Source organism: Lepisosteus oculatus, chromosome 7 (assembly GCF_040954835.1).
Source record: "Lepisosteus oculatus isolate fLepOcu1 chromosome 7, fLepOcu1.hap2, whole genome shotgun sequence".
In the NCBI taxonomy this organism is placed as follows: domain Eukaryota; kingdom Metazoa; phylum Chordata; class Actinopteri; order Semionotiformes; family Lepisosteidae; genus Lepisosteus; species Lepisosteus oculatus.
In genome coordinates, this window is record NC_090702.1 from 39,703,864 (window position 1) to 39,723,774 (window position 19,911).

Below are 19,911 nucleotides of genomic sequence, written 5' to 3' on the forward strand. Positions count from 1 at the left end.
GCTGTCAACAGTCACAATAACTCATTATATTGCAGTTCCAGCCACAAGCTTTAAGCATTTTCTGTCACTCACACCATGCTCTCTTTCAGCATCATGACCTTATTAAACTTAAATTTGCAACAAGCATACACAACAGTTTTAGTACCAAATGGTGGGACATTTCAAACCACTGTACAACACCTTCTTAAGGTGAAGTGTAAATACAGTACACATACAGTATAAACACCATATAAGTGCCTATAAACCTATTTGTAACCCGGATAAGGGATAACTAGAAGCTGATTTAGCAAATATGTACAATAGTTCAGAGAAAAGGAGGAATAATGTATGAAACTCATTGTATATACAGTATCAATAGCTAGAGCCAATGCTTTATCTACATTGGGGCTGCAAAGTGCTATTTTGGATTCCACTTCATGTAATTGTGGTATGTTTTTTAGGGCAGCAGGTTGTCAATAGCCTTAGAGTCACATCTCCCAGAAACACTTTACATATACTATATTTCTAATTTTACAATGATAAGATTCATTCATAGCGTGATAATTTTATAGATGATCATTTGCTTTTGATAACCTCAATTAAGGTGCATGCTGTATCTTTTTTACTGGTGCAGATTCTTCTCAGGAGGGATTTCTGACCACTATATAATACAGAAGCTCTCTAGCTCCTCCATGTTAGGCATGCTGCACTTGTGCACTTAAGCCTACTGTTATGAGACCTTGTGTGTCAAGCAAAGCATAAATGACCAATGAAGATATTTGATTTTTTCATTATGCCATCCACACATTGCCTCCCTAAGGAAAACTACCTCTTGAAAGGGATCTAGGCTGTTGGTAAGGGTGCGGAGGTGATGGAATGCCACTATTTTCCCACTAGTTGTCATTCAAAACTTGGTGACGGAAGTCAGTGCTCGATAGAAGAGGTCACAGGCCAAGTAAATAATGAAGTGGAAAACGATGTGTCAGATCCTGTTTCAGTGAAACGCTTAGTTTTCAAATCGTTTCCAAGATGGAACACATCAAATGTATTGTTGAAGGGGAGAAGCACAAAGAGCTCCATGACCCCAGCAATACAGAGACATCACAAAAACAGACTTGGTTAGGAATGCTATTTTATCTGTGTGCTGTGAACTGCGACAGCATTATATATAATAAACCACATGGCTGTCATAATGGAATTAAAATCTAATTTTAAAATAATATTTTTAATATAAATTAATTTAATTTAAATTGAATTAATTAAACAATGAGGCAGTATAATCTGTTTAATATATATAATGAATAAGCTGTTTATACAAGTTTATTAGTATCTGTGCTATAGCATTGACTACAAAGAAATGAGCTTGTTTTATTTATGCACATGTATCAGAAGCAGTGTAGATTCAGCTTCAGATCGATTAATTTTGTAAGCAGAACGGGTACTAAATTAATTAGAAGCTGACAGAATTTTGGAGAGCAACACTACAATGTCAGTGACAGAGTGCAGAATATCTTCAGCATTCATGGAGACAGCATGCTTTAATTGTTGAAATTCAAGGAAAGCCTTTGGTATTTTGGCAAATATTCTACGTTAAAGGTTCAAATGAAAGAAGAAACCGAAGGGAGGAGAGTGGGCAATCCTGTCTAGTGGCTCTTTTAATAGTGAGTTCATCATACCAGAGTATACCATGGCAGCAGGAATGATATATCTGTCCCCGGGCACAGATGTTATAATGCGCACCATAGATCAAGATGATCAAATGTTTTCTCAGCACAACTCACAAAGCATTCATATTTGCTTAAATGGAACAAATGATGCATATAATCTAAATCAAGATCCCTCTTCACAAAACTATTCTGATGAGGATGAATAAACCAAGTAATTTTCAAGACACATGTCCAGAAACTTTTGGGTATAATTTGGGTATAATTTAATGTCTGAATTAATTAGAGATATTGGATCAAGGTTTGATCGCTCGAGTAGTTTTTTTTCAGAACTAGGGAGAAAAAAAACAGTATTACAATTTGAGATGGAACGTTCCCTTTGGGATAATAGCATAATTTGGCAAACACAACTGATCACAGCAAATTGAAAAGTGTTCAAAGCAGTTCAGATGGAATGTCCAGAGCCATTTTGTACACTGCAGTCCAAATTTTAATTTTGTAAGAGAAATGGCTTGTCCAGTTTATATCTTCTTCTTTAAATAATTTGAAACATTTATTTTGTGAAAAACAGGAGCAAGCTGCAGCATGAAATAAAGAGGCTGAGTTACATATAACAGAGCAGAACATCAGAAAAACTGCTAACTTTTTTGGTATCAGACCTTTTAATAAAGATCGAATAACCAGAACAGATGATATACTAAAACAAAAGCTTCTAAGTAGTACAAATATATACCATATAATACAGAGTACTTTTTTCTATTGTTAACTGTTATGCGACAGAATGAGAGGCTTTTGTGTCAGAAACTAACTTCTAAGTTAAACCACGGCTATAGTAGGGGCTTGAACCAAGGCGGCAGCATTTAAGTGTGGGACACTCATAAAAATGTGAACAGAAATCCTTGGAAACAAGCTGCAAGGATAAGACTTCAGTGTAATTATCTGCATCCCTGGGATAATTAAGAAGCTTATAAATGAGCAGCCCAGGCCAGGTCCCCAAAGTCCTCCTCCTTTGTGGGCTTTTCAGGATAAAAATCGAGCAATAGCAAAAATACAATAACCTATGGTTTCACTAAAGGGTCCAATGCCAGCTCACAGACTGGAGGCTGAGAACTTCAGGAGTAAAGACAGTCAGTCTGCACTTCAGACTTTAGACTCAAGATGAGTTTTAAGAGTAAAACAGACTGCTACCATTTCTTGGGCACCAGTGTTTGGAATGGAGAAGAGTTATGAAATGGGATCAGCTGGGATTGTGACACAGAGGGGCAAGAAAACAGAGGGCTAGACCTTCTAGAAATTCATTAAACGTTCTGAAACATAAAATCCAACTGTGATATGCTCTGTCTCACTGCTCCAGTGTGTGTTTACTTAAGGAGCACCACAATACCATATTTTTAAAGCACTTTATTGTTTCGGAGAATCAATTACACAGCAAATTCCTATTCTAATCTGAACAAAGACAGTTAGTTTCCCTAGCAATAGTCATCAGACAAATAAGGAAATGGCCAATCTGTGTATCATTAGCATCACACAAATATAATTGAAGTACAGTGATTCAATTAGTCAGCCTCATGAATGCAACTTTAATGTTGACTGAAAGACTGAAAGCTTGCGAACCAGACGCAGGGGGTACTCCAGACAGCAAAAACCAAGTTGTGCATTGTGCAGACAGAATGCAGCAAATGCAATCACAGAAGGCAGGACTGTACTAATTTATGACCTTGGGACATAATTCAAATGAAGCTGTAACACTGACAGCTGGATATGTTAAGTTACAGTTGAGATGATAAATGAAAGATGAAAAGTAAATGTCACCGATGACTGTGTACTAATCAAACCAACACTTTGATTAAAGATCCTTATTAAGAGTGATTAGTAATGATTTAAGGCTGCAGGGAATCAAACAGGAGTTTTGTTTTCAGCTAATCAAGACGTTGAGCATGCATGTATCAAAGAAAATTCAAATAAATTAGTCTGGAAATATAGAGTCGCACTGTAGCTATTTTCTTTCAATGACTTATTACAGTCCTGTTAAAAAGCTGACTGAATGAAAAATATCCACTGGAAAATCATTTACCGATTAGAATGTGTGTTCAATTAAACAACAGGAAATAATGAAGGTCAGTGTTGTAGCTATTATTTCCCTCTTAGACAATGAAAACACAAATACCGCCTTGGAGATTTAAGCCAAAAAAAACTTGCTTAAAGGAACAGTGAAGTAACATTGTGCATATAATATAGCCCTCTAAACTGTACACATCATGCTTTTAACATTCTGATAAACACTACTTTCTATGATATGGTGGGAAGCTGCGTCAGCATGCGTAGGCTGCAAAGCAACAAGTAATAGGTTTATTCCATGCTGAAAAAAAGAAGAAAGAGAACACAACGTTTCGGCCGTGGAGCCTTCTTCAGGTGTGAAGAAGGTGTGAAGAACACCTGAAGAAGGCTCCACAGCCGAAACTTTCTATGATATGCATGCACTTTACTTTGAAATGAAGGTAGCATCACATGAACTTGAAAATCACTCAGCACTCAGTGTTTTCTTCAGTTTAAGGCAGGAACTAATAGCAGATGAAGAAATACTTCAAAAATACTCTAAAAGATGGTAAATCTTTGTATGACTGAGGAATTTAAGGTACATGGTGAACTTGACCTTCATCCTCTACCCCTCTTGTGCATGTGTTATGAGATGCAGCTTAACATGAGAAGGTGGTCTATTTAAATAAAGATATATTGACTGATAGAATCTCCTTGTTTAATACTGACATGTGTGCACTATCTTGTCAGAACGTTTACAGAATAGGAGGAGGCTACAGTATATGGCCCATCTAGCATCTAGTTTTTTTTTACTTGAACAGTTTAGTCAACTTAAATGCAAATCCAAGACAAATCTGACAGGCTTTAACAGTTACAGGCATTTCAGTTTTACGCAATTTGTAAGGGTGCTAAGGAGGACGAATGCCACTAGTCATTAGTCGGTTTTATTGGCAGGATGTGATTGCCACTACATCTTCTGGTCCTTTGGAAGTTGGTGCCTGTTATCCATTTAATTTCCTTTTTGTTCTTCAACTGAGATTGCTAAACCTATGCAGAAATTGGTACTCTCGCAACAGCCCTACACTGCAGAGCTGAAGCTTTTGGATACTTACCGGAAAGATCTCAGCAATCGGTAGGGCTTGCCCAGGTCGGACACCCTTCTGCACAGGGGAGCCACGGCCATCTCCATCTGACACAGAGAAAGGGTTACACTGGAGAGCTGCCAGACCACCACTGGAGTAACACCTGATTCACAGCCACAGAGGATCCCTAAGAGGGTGTGGATTAACACTGCAGTCTCCATCCAAGGCATCTCTGGAAGTCCCGAACTGAGACTCCAGAGTATGACTCAGTGCCAAGAATAACTAGTTATTATAAGGAAACAGCTTTCTGTAACACTTTAAACCAGAGAGCATTGTTCTCCAGTGAAAGGCAGATTGAAAAAAGAAGGAAACCCTTTCTTTGCAATTTTTTTCTTTCCAGAAAGCAAATGGTGTTATATTGTGCAGAACAAAATTAATGTTTTCAATGCCAATTAGGAAACAGTTTTGTGTGTAATCAGAGGTTACTGTTTTTGTCATTTCTGGTCACATTACACAATGTTAACTAATTCCAGAGCTGTAAAAGGAAAAAAAATGCATTGTTTATCCACTAGGGTCTGGGGATTATACTAAGACCTACAAATGTTATGGAAGATAAGATACTGTATGCTCTTAAATTATAAATTATAACAAATGTAAAAGTTGGATACACAGACTAAAGATTGGAAAATGAAAATAATAATTAAAAAACAAAAACAAATAGATTTTGGTTTGACTGAAGCTTCATGGTTTGGATCTTTTACTCTCTATGTAATGAATGGGTAAGGACTGAACAATGATATAAAACGTTTCTACTACTTAAGGAAATTATCACTAGTTTCCTATTTACAGAGGTTGCACACACATCATTTCCTGAACACATGTATTACTTCTCTAAGGGTGTTAATGACAGACAGGACTACAGCAAAGAGGTTGAAAATAAAATAGCGCTGATCTGAACTTAGGTAGTATGTGAAATGCAGGGTAATTCTCGTCTTATGTGACAGGCATTTCAGATCTATGACAGTTTTCATTTCACAAGCCATAGTATACCATTTATGGAACAAATCTCTAGAACCTCAAACATCAAAAGGGCGAAAAGCAGATTTCACCTTCAATGACACCACTTCACCTTTGCCTCTTATCGCGAGCATTTCACTTTGTAGCTTGAACCACTGACTTCTAACAGCCTCTGATGCAATTGCTCTCCTGACAGCTCTGCACAGAAATCTAGGCAGAGAGGCTGAAATGTTGTTTGCTTTTACCCATTCTGTGCTTTAAAGAGTTTTCAGAGAAGGCTTTCTTCTTATATCCATAAATGCAGAGCATTTCAAAGACAGAAACTGCACCTGGACAGTTGCTTAAAATCACGGTTTATCCAGGCACTGCCTTCAACTGCAGTTAGCTTTTCCCACTGTAACACTATGTGCTTGACTAAAATGCTAGGCTTTGCACCTTTTTTATTACAGGGTCATGTACTTTGACAAATTAAGAGAGGGTTTAGCTAACTGGATATTGTGTGCAGTTTGGTGGAAAGATTCATCTCTGTTTTCACAAATTTCAGGCTACAGAAGGTAAAAGTGAATAAACCCATGCTGATTGAATTGATGATTTGTAGTCCGACAGCTGAAAAGCACAAAAAAGACATCTGGCAATAGGCTTTACAGAAATATTACTTAAAAGTATCAAAAGACAATGGGTTTAATTTCAATGTATTGATTGTTGAAGTTGAACACAGTGCTTCATGAGGATTGTAAACTACTTTTGCTTTATCTCCTAAAAGATTTAAGAGTTTGTCATATTTATGAAAAAATGACATTTCTTTCAGAAGGCCATCATACAGAAGATATTTTTTGTGATTTTTTTAGAAATATTTAAGTGCCATAAAAAAAGGTACAAGATCCACAATCCAAAAAACTGGTAACACCCAGCTCACAAGATATTTTGATGTACAAACAAATTTGGGACAGATGAAAACATTTTCTTAATCAAAAGATGAAATTAAAACTCAGTGTACAGCATTCTGAACTGAAAATGTATTGTGTAGCATAAAATCCTGTAACACTCTTTTATGAACATTAGTACAAATAACAGTTAAAATATTCACTCTTTCAGAAACAGCTGTGAATAGTACATGAAATATATTATAATTAAGGTCATATACTGTACTTATATGGAAATACTCTCTGTTCTTAAACATTATAAAACATAAACACTCCATTAAAAACATAAAAAAATTAAAAATAATAAATACACACTAATAAAATGATCTCTATAAAAATCAGGTTAGAATAAATAACAATAATGGTGAACATGCAATGATTATTGATTATGAACTAATTCCTCTAATATCTTGACACCCTGTGACTACTGTCCCAATTTGGGATGAAAATGTCTCACTACTTCGCTAACTGTGACGGTCACATTACTAAAGCACATATATTTAATGATCTGAATCAAACAGCAGAAGTACAAGGAACACACTACAAGATTAAAAACCTAGGCCATTTCATGTTCCAGAAAGTATTACCGCAGTCGCTGTGGAGAGCCGTGGGTTAAGAACTGACAGCTTTCTGTGAAAGAGATCTGTGCTGAGCTGTCTGAAAACTGGCTGTGGGCCAGGATATCAGCAAAGAGAAGATCAAGAGTGCAGCGATGCAGCTGAACATCATATCTACCTACCTGAGCAAAGTCAGCGGCCAGTCTCATCTTCCCTCCTTCTCCCAGTGGCCTCAGCAGCCCTGCGTTCCTTACGAAGAGCTCAATGGACCTCTGTGCAATGGCTTCAGTATTGTCATAGATGAAGTCGATGCACTCAAAGTGCCGGAAATAGTCGCTCATCACCCGTGCTATGAAGCCCTGTAGCTCCTTCATGTACAGTGAACATGGTACATCTGGTTTTCCTGAACTGGACAGTGGTCTTCAAAAAACAACAAAAATCATTAAAACATTTTTTTTCAAAACACGCATGAACCCCACTTTAAAAAGTTATAACACAGACAGATTCTAGAATTTCCAACCTCTATGGTTTAATGGTGTCAGCAGAAACTGAGTTAAACTGCTGGTGTAGGAGGGTTATTAGAAATGGAAATCTAAACGCCCATTAACAAATAAACATGTTTATAAGCTTATGTCAAATAATGAACAAGGGCATGTAACCATACATACTGTACAAGTAGCACTCCATAGCAATTACATTTACCACCTGAACATTTTCTACATGTTACACAATACTGCAAAGGAAATATAAAGTATATTTGTTAAACACTTTACAGAACATACAGCTAGTCTGTCAGTACATTATAAACAGTTAGACAAAAAGTGTTACAAAAGTAACATGGCTCTCAAGATACTTTCAAAAATTGTAAATCAGGTTTTATTTACAGTTTTATTAACTGATATTAAGTAAATGAAATATTTTGAAAAGTCTGGGTATGAGATAGACACTAAACGACTATCAAACATAATCTAGCTAAATTATAAGAAGATGGTCTTCTGAATATTACAAAAACATATGACTAGAAATCTTACTATAAGATACATTACAAGGAGCATTGTTCTAGCTACAATGATAATAAGTATGAGAGACAGAATGTCATTATTTTACAAATATACAGTATACTATACCTTACAGTTATATGCAGCATGACTTGAAAATTTCATTTCATGAAAATGAAAGCAACACCTTAATGGTAATGAATAAAAACACTGCTGTGCTTTCTAAATACTGTTTCTAATCTCCACCATTGTATTTCCAACAAAGCAGGGGCTAACATTCATGTCACTTCACCTGTGAATGGTATTGTCATTCAGAACCTTATTCTGAATGACCTTATGTCATTCAGAGTCATATCTAAAAGCGCATACAATTGCTGGCATATTCCAGTCTTCCAGAATAGCCTTTAACAGAAATCATCCCTTTAGGATTACAGAAAATCCGAGATTCACTTTGATGCTTTTTCTCCATCATTTATTTAGCATTTGGCTGCACACAGCTATTGTGTTTTAAAATGGAAAAAAATCCCACCAGTCATTCCTTTGAAAAGAATAGAGCAGGAGTTTTACAATATTTAATGTTAAGGCACAGCTTCTGTAGAAAAAAAAGAACAATCCTTGCCATTTAACATGCACAGCAGATTAATTTCCTACATTTTCTAACAATATCTTTAGTATCACAATTTAAATACCATGTCCCTTCATACTGTATTGAATATGGCAGTGTCTGTTATGAATATAAAGACTAAGATAAGTAATCAACAAGAAAGAGGCTGTTACAGTACATAGGGCTTCCAGGCAGCTAAGCCTCCTGTTATACAGTATTTTAAAAATGCTGTATTCTTTAAAGGAACCTTCCTTAAAACGTCTTCATTTATTGTATAAGAAAGGTCATTATGCAGTGGTAAAGCAAAAACTTTAAATTACCTTCAATATGAAAAATTCATATCAGAAGAGGCACCTCATTCAAACTTATGGCTGTCTTGACACATTTTGACCAATTTGATCCTTCAGTATGTCAGAAGATTTATTTTTTAAAAATGTAATAATAAGCTGTACTAACCACTAGGCTTATGCTGTGATAAGGTGGAATTTTTTTTACTAAAGATGACATTAGATCAGATTAGTTATTTCAAACCTCTCAGACAAGCATCTTGCTGAGCTGCGCTCTTTGATAATGGACCTACAGCGTGAAAAGATCGTCACGGATAAGAAAGCTTCACTGCACAATGTAAATTCAGTTATTACACTCTAATGGACCTTTAGATGAACAGAGCTGATCTAAAATCACATTTTATAAAATTAAAATAGAATGGCAATGGGTTTTATCCTTGGATAAAAAAAACAGATTCACTACAGGGGGTATTAAGTGCTTGGGATTTTCAGTAGGAACTGTTCAAATGGCTTCCAGACAACTTTTTTTTGTCATTTAAAATCAACTATTATTTCTGCCTGTCCAATCTACTGTTTAGGAATTGCCAATTTCATACTCAATCTGGCTCACCGCTAGATCTTCTGAAAAGATGAGGAAATAACACTTTTGGAAATGTGTCTTTTAGCCCAACAACAACCCTATGCACTACAAACCCAGAGAGCAAACCAATGAGCTTTCATGTTGGATGGAAAACTGACCACATACCAGCAGGTCGATTCCCCAGCTGGGTTCATCCAACACAAACATCAGCCAAACGGGCATCAACCACTGGGGGCTCCCAAGCATGGGCTGGCTCAAGGCACACCACCAGATTTGAAACCACGATCTCCCCAGTTATCCTGCGCTCAAACATCAGCATCTGTTTTTAACTACAGGAGGCAGCTGAGCACCCTTCAGGCAACTTAAGCTGATTAAAGGGAGTGAACTGGTAAGAAACTCCAATAGGTGTTTCACAAAGGAAGGATTGCACAGCTTTCGACACAGAAAAGCTGACATTATACAGCAAAGTAGATACCATTTATTTAAAAAAAAACATCTGTAACATAACCAGGGCTTGGGTTTGATGGTCTCAATATCTTTAACAAAGAGGTCAACTTACATAGTTTATTCATAAAGTGCTAGAGGAGCAATATATTGATGTATGTCCGCACATGAAAAATACTATGTGGCAAGGGACTTTACAGAGACATTTAGTAGAGCACTGTTAGACAGTTCCAAACACAAGTGGAGAATGACAGTGTGGATAATTACCCAGAGAAATCCTCCTGGTGCATGGTGATGATAATGGCCTCCACTGAGTCACCGACAGAATGAAGCAACGGCTGCACAGCACTCCCCATGAGAGTCTGCACTGTCTGGAGCAAAGAGCAGCACAACTCAGATAAGAGCAGTCGACTCTCTCCCCACACACACCCACACAGGAGAGCGATACACAAAAACATAAGAAAAACACCATCCACGGATCCTGTCTTAAAACGTCAACTCTGGTTATCCATGTGGTCCTTTATAGCCAGTTCATTAGGAATTCTATTCTCTCAGTCACGCACTAGCAAGGCTTAAAATATAATTGCATGTGAGTACATGACAGCAAACATTACTACCACAGCTGACTGCCTTAGCCGATGTTTTCAAGAGTGTAGATTATATCAGTAGGGTCAATTTAGATTTATGAGTAAGACATGCAAGATCTGCTAATTTCTCAGTTTCTTGAGATCACCACAAACACAACAGTTCACTTTTTCAGATCTTGGCAGCGCTTATCATTAAAATAGCAGCAGTCTGGATTAATGGCTTGGATGCAAGACTCAAAACTAAAAGGCTTTAGGCTCAAATTCCAGGTTTTATGCCTGGAAAATGGGCTTCACTGAGACGGCTTCAGTTGAATGCCTAGCTGTATAAATGAATACAAAGGTACATTACTTGGGATAAAAGCATCAGCCAAAAAATTGACATAATAATAAAATATCTGTTAAAAAGTAATTAAAATAGCAAATGAAAAGCTGAATTTGGAAACTTATGTCCCCATTGTGCACCGTGCAGTGAGATTCTTTTGTATTAAAAACACTGGCAGCTCTTTAAACTTTACATGGTCATTGCTTTTTACATTATACCATCTATAATAAAAAAGTGTCAAGATTATAATCTTATGTATTCTAGAGGGATACTGAGGTGGCATCATCAAGATAAATTCCACTGGCCCATTTACACTTTTCGGTAGACCAATGTGATAAATTTTTCATTTTTTAAAACATTTGCTTAATGTGCAGTACAGAAAATCTCAGACTTTGCAATACATGGCTTCAGTAACTATGCCAGTTCTAAATTCACCAAGGACACTAATTGCAAAAAATAAAACAAAAATGACCTACATTTTTGTCAGATCAGTTTACAGGAAACTGAAGTAAAATTCATTCAGAATTATGCAGCTTCTGCTCAACAGTGCCTGCCTCTCAAGTAAAAGATTTAATCTAAGCAATGCTTCCAGTTAACATGGAAATGTGATGGTAAAAAAACAAAGAAGCATCTACATACATTATTTTGGTTATTTTCTTAATAACCAAAATGACAATCATTTTTAATAAGCTATATCCTGTATAATTTTTTCCAAATGAAAGTCACAGCATAAAGAACTTTAACAAATTATCTGCCTTGAGGACCTTTAGAATGATTGAAATATAAAAGAATCCCAAAGTATCTTTATCAAGTACCTAACAAACCAAAATCTGATATGTTAATGGTACAAGATTAAAGGCCAATGCAGTGGGTCTTTGGGTGTTTTTCTCCCACATCACATAAATCTAAAAACTTTGCAGCACCCGCCTCAACTAGACGCATCACCAAACCAAGCACGTTATCGCTAGTATTAAATCCATCAATCCATTTTCTAACCGTTTCTTCCAGTTCAGGGTTTTTGGGGAGCCGAGACTATCCCAGCAAGCAATGGGCAGAAGATGGCCATACCCTGGATGGAACTCCCGTCCACTGCAGGGCACACACACACTCACACCTTTGGCTTGTGGGAAAATTTTCCCACTGACCTATCTGTATGTTTTTGGACGGGGGGAGGAAATCAGAGCACCTAGATCACCCCAGCTCCAGAATTGAACCCAGGGCCACAGCGCTGCAAAGCGATAATGCTAACCACTGTGCCACCACTGGTATTATAAACAAAACTGATTTCAGTGTTTAAGCTGAGTTTGTCTCATGCTGCATAGCCACCACACCCCTCTTGCTCGGTTTGCAGATGGTCTCCTTTTCAATTTTATGTCCATCCACCTCGGAAAAGCATACCACATGCTATTACCACGTGAACAGCATCAGAGAGAAGCCTCGATCTCAAGCTCAGGATTAGGTACTTCTCATGGATTCTGATCACTATTGTGTTTAAATGAGGAAATTGCATGTTTACTTTGTATATTTTGAGATATATTTAAAGATGATGCAACAGCATTTTAATTCCTTCTTCCGATAGATTTTGCACATTTCAAGGCTCAAGATCAATAAAGGCATTATTCCAATGACAAAATGGAGCCCACAAAATGCAACATGACATCACATAGTGCTTCTGGGACACTGCCAGTCAGTCCTACAGAACAAGAGGCAAAGATGGCTTATCATGACTTCAAAATTCATATGGAATTTTGAGTATGAAGTCAGGCAGAAGAGACAGAGATAAAAGATATGGTCTGTCTATGAAGTGAGCTTTGTTTTTTAAAACGTGGAAGCATTATCTCATCAAAAAATCCAATGAATTATGCGTTATTCAGATAAGTAGCTGCACATCTCCCAGTTACTCCATCCTTTTCTATGAAACAAAAATGTTTACAATTACAATTCTGTGTCTACTGAAAATCTTGTCTTCTGCTCTAAATAGTTGCAATTGTGAACTGCTTGTCAAGGTAGTAATATTTGTTTTAATAATAACAATAATCTGAATAACAGGCACAACAGGTACAAAGTATTATTTACATTGATACACAGAGTATGTAACACGTACAGTACCTCTAAGGCAGTAGTCAGGGCCTGCTCAGCAGCTGGAGGAAAGGAGCTCATACTAGAGATCACCTGCAAAATAAGACAAACGCACACCAAGTGCCTCTTGAAGTAACTACTGCAGTCATGGTTATTTCATGTTCCATATAATCAGGTCAACTTTATACGTATATCAAAGCTTTAATTTAAAGATAATCATAATTACAGGTTTGTTTTTTTTCAAGTGTATAACAAAATAAACTTAATAATCAAACAAAGACAGTACCTGCATCCTGATGTGAAGCATTTGTTGTAGATGTACAGTTAGTATGACTTCCAAGTTAGTACATTTCAGTTAGTTTTACCTGGTAATGTACGTACTATTACATTGCTGTATATAGCGCTGTTTAGTTCTCTTGCCTTTTCAGACCAAATCGCTGGTCTGTTAAGGTGCTAAAATGTATAGAAAATGACCATCTTTAAAAACCAATTAAAGTTTAACAGAATTTGAACCACAACCCCCAGGCCTCATTTCTTCTAACTATATGCTAAAGAGTGCAGTGTCATGAGGAGTTTCATATGCTTGCTCCTCATGAACTGTCTTAAGGTAACTCTTAATGTTATAATGTTTTTACTGCCTTTGTTTGAAATTTTAAACTTGATGAATTTTCTTAAAATATTTCATTGCAAGGGCAATTTTAGTTTTATTAAGGTATTAATCACTCTGGCCCAGAATACTACGAACCGTAAAATCCCGACGAGGAAGTCATGCATTCTTAATTCAACAAACTTGGGTTCTGCTTCACACCAACCTTTCCTGCAGCAAATGCTCTTTCATTTCGCTTTGCATGAACAACTGTAATTGCAAATTGCTGTAATTGGTCTGACTGATACCAGTGTCTAATTCTATATTATGGCTTCGGTTTCACTGCCAGCTGGGGTGGGTTTGTTTTCTCATCAGGCCTGCCTAGCTCAGTTGTGCCTTTTGTTTCGCACGACCACCTCTGAAAAAGCAACTGCCTTTCGTAATTAATAATCAAGCTTGTAGATCAAACTCTGCAATGGCACTGTGGAACTCCAATTAACAAGACAAAAACTGAAGGTCATCACCAGAAATTGCTTCACGATGATTTGCAAGCTTGTCAAGGAGGGGTTGAAAAGTTTAATGGAATTCATTATTAGACGAATGCTTGGGAATTATAATTATGTGTCAAAGTTTACGGCACTGAGCTACAGGAAAGAAAACCCAGCAGTTAATGAAACCTGCAGCACCTGCTGTGCTGGCCTCTAGTGTGCCTTACCTTCCCCACTGACTGGTGCAGTCTGTGCAGGGAATTGACGACAGCAACATTTCTCCTCTGCCCATCAGTTAGAGGCCCAATAACCTGACTGGCATCCCCCTGTGTGGACAGCTGTTGAAGACACAAATATCCGAATTGAAAAATGAAGGGATGGAGAAAAACCTTAACGATCAGTAAGACAAGGTACACTTGAAGCTCAAAGAGGTCAAAAACCCCAGGCTCTGAACACTCAAATGTTCAATCTGTTTACGGATCGATACGACCCTGTTTTCACCACAGGGTTGAATGAGGATTTTTAAAAAAAGGAAAGAAATCAGTCAACTGCAATGGCTCCACTTTTTCCTTTTAAGTGGCTACTGTCATCACCTGCAGGCAATGCAGCTGAAAGTAACTGATTAACTTATAATCGCCTCTTTGATGGCTCTAACAAGCACTTGACAAGAGTGAGCTGTAACTGTTATTGCGCCCTGTCATGTGGAAATTAAACTCCACTCTCTCCTCAATGAATTCAGTGGAAGGGGTTAAAAAATAAACATCTTTATTCCTACTGTGTTTTTAAGAAAGATAATAAAACAGAATAAACACAATCAAATACATAAAGCAAATTAGAATATCAGCAAAATCGTTTCCCTGAAATACAATTTCCACCTCGTGTAAGATTCTGCTTCTGAAAACTTACGTTTTACAGAAAACAATCCCATCTGGCCAGTGACACTCGCTCAACTCCTAAGACCACGGTGGTCAGAAACCTTCGCCTCGCAGAGGTCAGTGAGTCAAGAGTCCCAGTGTGACTCTGCCACACCACCAGGGTTCCAACAGGCGCAGATCAAAGTGAATCAGTTTGCTGAAAAAGCACAGCACTTCCCAATCTGTGTCACCAAGAAGGACTAACTCCATGAATTCAGGAAGACACAATAAGAGAACTCTCTCTTAATGATACCATCCAGAATTTTAATTTTGATACTATATAGAATACAAGAATCTATTACACCATCTTTGATATGTGACATGTTGCATCTGATGATTTAAAAAATGTTTCAATATGCTATAACAGGGATCAGTGACCTGCTGCTGGTATGCAGAACTCTCAACTGAAAAATGGTCAAAAAACTTAAATAGTAATGTTAATGTTTATAATTTTACAATTGTGGCAAAAAGGAAGAGAGTGCGCTTTCTGACTGGATGACACTAAAAATGTGTATCTTCTATTTTGCATCCTGTACTATCTAAAAAATACATTTTCTAGTTTGTCACAGTTTGTCAATTTCTATTGAAAACTTTGATAAAATAACAGTGCTAAAAATGTCATTCTAACAGTTAATTATCACCCATCTATGTATTCGCTCAGTAACAGAGCTGTTAGACACCTTTTTCTTAAATAGCAAATATATCACAGGTTCACAATTATTTTTAGAAAAGGAATCCACAGAAGGGAGACACCACTGCATTTACTGGAAGAAATGAATAGGTCTAAAGAAGTATGGACAAAATTATTTGAAACAAAAATTGCTACAAAAAGAAATTAAAGTGCCATGCCTTTGAGGTTTAGTCGACCTAGATGGCTACCGGTAAAATGTCAATGTTCACAAATTTCTGAACTGCTGTCAGGGACACAGCGGTTACAAGTGTTTTTTAATTGTTTATACTCAGCATACCCCAATTACACAGAGCTTGCCCAGAGTCACGTCTGTATGATTGCTCAGCGTTTTGTATATTAGGCAGCATGTTGTTCCAAGGTCATGTCATTCATAAATCTTTCACATTTTTTTCTTGAAGTCTTGCACAGTCTTCTGCTCTCCATCTGTTTCTTTTGTAAAGCCAGGTTTAAAGGATGACCAGCCTACAGCCACAGCATTCTTGTAGCACTTTTATAAATCACTGTGGAACCATAATGAATTACCTTTAATACTATGTGATTTGGAGAAAAGCCAGTGATCTTTGACAAAGTTTCTCCATCACAAATGTATGTTCTAAATGCAAGAAAGGAAACAACATAAAGACTTTCATTAAAGAAAAAGAAACAGCCCTTAATCTGCATGTTCCTCCATAATATTACTTAGAAGGGATCAGTGTTACAGGCTGAAATTGTGAAATCTGTTCTTTGTGTCTTAAATTCCCCCACAATCTGATATTTCAAATATTATTCATATTTTATATTGAATTCGGGATCCCTAAACCTTAGTGTAAACATACAGTATACTGTATTCCAAAAACATACAATACATAACTGTATGCCGATTTAAGCAACATTAAATAATAGGTTTGACAAAAATTGATCAAGTGTGTAGAATTGAGGGACAGAGCTACTGTTCATAAAACATTAAATGTACAGTCCTCACTGGGCAGTTCACCCCTAAACACAGCACCTAAACCTTACGTCTGGCAGATGAATAAATATTTTATTTTAAGCAATGGATATTTATTTAAAATTCAAGACCAAGGTCCTATTTAAATGACAAAAGGATCTTTCAGGAAAAGAACAAATGTCGGTTTATTTCCTAATTGCCCATGACCTCTCATGTGTCATTTGTCATTTAACTTTCTTCTGTCTACAAGTTTAAATGAAGTTCATATACTGTAGGTAAAACTGCCAACGCATTTGCACCCTTACTAATTCTTTTCCAGAAATAAGGAGTGAGAGCACTCTACTCATTAAATGTGTGAAGTTGTATGAAGACAAACACAACAGATGTCTTTGCATACCAACGACTTCTCTGTGACACACTCTCAGCGCTGCACTGATTCTATGCATGCATTTGTCAAGGGGGAGAAATGACACAAGAAACAAATCTATCTGAAACTGAAGAAATGCCACTGTGGTTTTCAATTTATCCAGTGTATTCGTCTTGTCCTTCTTCGTTATAATGTTTATTAATAACACTTGTTACTCTCAAGCCTAATCATTACAAAAAAACATTCAACCCTTAGGGGCATGGGCTCACAGGATATTAGAAGCCCAGTCCTGACAGCAGTGTCAGAGCACAAATAACCTTCAGGCAGACTCAATTAACATTTTTTAAGCTGTGACAAAAAGCCAGAGAAAGTTATAATTCTTGAAATAAAAAAGTTATCTTTATATCACATTTTTTCTTTTCATAGACTAAATTAGGAAATGGTTTAGCAATTTCACCTTTACTTACAGTATATATCTTTGTAAATGCACAATTACTAAATGTTCCCAAACTGTATGTTGGACTATAAACAAAGATGAAAACCTTATTTATGCATTTTCTTAATGCCATTGGTTAAATTGATCAACTATCTTTATTAACATCCTGTGTGCATGTATGCTACCTTGTGGGTATATACTGTATTCTTATCTTGCTGTGTGTCCTCTCAAAAGTTATGGATAGTACACAACAAGCTTACCAGGCATGTTACAGAAGCCCAGGTTCCTTCAGGCTGGATGAGATACTTGGATTACCTACCTAACGGGCTATATTGGTTGAATGGCCTCCTTTCATTTTGCAACCTTTCTTATGTACCCAAACAATATCTTAGGGGTACCTGTGCCCCTGGCAGTGACTGGAGCTGCCAGTTAAAAAAAAAAGACACAACATCATAAGCATAGTCAATATGTTTCTAAACTACATTGACAAAATCCAGTTAGAATAAAATTAAATTCAACTTTGTGACAGGCTTTAGCTCTGTAGCTCAGAGTCCATCCATCCATTCATTCATTTCCAAACCTATTATTCCAAATCAGGGTCCCAGGAGAGCTTGAGCTCTCAGCAAGCAATGAGCCCAAGGCAGGGTACACTCTGGACAGGTACTGAACCCAGGGCCCCAGCACTGCAAAGCAGCAATCCTAACCACTGTACCACTGTGACACCCAGTTCTGAGTTCCTCCATCTCAAATGAAGTATCCCTGTGTCCTCCGATTTTAGTTAAACTCTTATGCACGAGACAAACGGGTCTTGTTTACCGATTATTAAGACTATATTTAATCTATTACGAAGTTGAAAAGTTAGTAATTACCATCATACCATCTGTAGCGGGCAGGCTTATTAAAGTACAGGAATTAAGTTTTCTGCTCCCTTGCCAGCCTCTCTCTCCTTCATCTCAGTGGTGCTTGATACAGAGAGGCCATTCCATTTGGTTCACAATTAAGGTGTTTTTCTAGCTGATAAGAGTGTCCTGATAAGGAACAACTCCCAAGGTTGAGACACATCAACCACCCTAACAAATGGTCATCTCTGGCGCCTTAAAGTCTGGGAGATTCAAGGAGAGTCTGATTCAAAGTTTGTTTACAACTCTAAGGTCAGAGGGCAGAGTTACTCATCATCAGCCAATCAGGAACTGGTAGGGCAGGTTAACCCCACGTGGGTCTCGGATGCCCATGAAACTTTCAGCCAATGAACAACCTGCAGGTCCTCCGGGTAAAACAGGCAGCGCAGAGCCCCTCAGTGCGCCTGCTGAAAATTTCTCAGACTAGGAGCTCCTCCTGGACTTTCTCAGACTCAGCCCGGACCACCACGTAATGGCCAGTGTGTCCGAGTGCAGGACTTTCCTTTGCTCTAAGAGTGGAGAACGGAGGTTGCCAGAGAGTAACCAGTGGATCCACCCCAGGTTAGCATCAGCAGCAAGCCTCGTGAACCAGTCGGAACTGTGGACAGCTGAATCACTATTCAGAACTAGCGCTTCATCAGGAACGAACTGGTCCTCTTCCTGACTTGCTGGGACCCACAGTCATCTTTTCTCCTGTGCACAAACTGTGCTAGTTAAAGCCAATACTAACTAGCCGGTCAGTGAGCATCTGTAGTGCACCGTCGCAAGCAGCACAGCACAGCCTGGCATGGAGCCAGAGAGCCCGCAGGAGATCTGAATCCCCAGAGATTGGATGAGTATTCAACTTCAACGCATTACAACTCGAGAATTCAATTGTTATCCCAACCAGTTGATATCAATTTAATTCCTAAGAGTTATGTACTTGTTTTGAGTATCTAATGTAGAAGTTATAACCAAGTTCATTTATGAAACGGTCTAAATTAATGATATACTGAATGTATGTCCTCTTGATATGTGTAACACTTCGTAACTGATTGAATATATACCTTTTGTATTCTGATAACCCTCTCGATAAGATCTGTTAGATTTAAATGCATATTCTATGTATTAATAAATGTATCCTCGTGTATTAGTACCTGTGTGTGTGCGTTGTTTGAGTTATATTGTATGGTTGGATTCTAAGGCCATCAAAAGAATCATTTTGTGATTTACGGCTACAATTAATAATTGTCCCCGTAAATGCCCAAACCCTACAGAACTGGTGCCTTCAGAGAGCACACTACAGGCCTAACATGAAATTAAGACATTAAATCTAAATTTATTTTACTAATATTTATACACAGTAACACACTAGCTCCAAGGGAAAAAAAATGCTGAGACATTCTGAAAAGTAATTACAAACAAAAACGTAGATAAACAGGAAGGATAAGTCTACATTCCCC

The 19,911-nt window shown here is 37.4% G+C and overlaps 1 protein-coding gene across 1 annotated transcript in view; it reads right to left on the reverse strand.

Annotated features, from left to right (window-relative positions):
* Nucleotides 1-19,911, reverse strand: part of cog5 (component of oligomeric golgi complex 5) — a 173,806-nt gene that overhangs the window by 12,540 nt on the left and 141,355 nt on the right. Inside the window, exons 15-19 of the mRNA XM_006633320.3 lie at nt 14,462-14,572; nt 13,191-13,253; nt 10,440-10,543; nt 7,442-7,679; nt 4,793-4,869 (exon numbers count right to left, since the gene is read on the reverse strand). Coding sequence (XP_006633383.2) covers nt 4,793-4,869; nt 7,442-7,679; nt 10,440-10,543; nt 13,191-13,253; nt 14,462-14,572 — 593 coding nt within the window. The remainder of the gene's footprint in view (nt 1-4,792; nt 4,870-7,441; nt 7,680-10,439; nt 10,544-13,190; nt 13,254-14,461; nt 14,573-19,911) is intronic.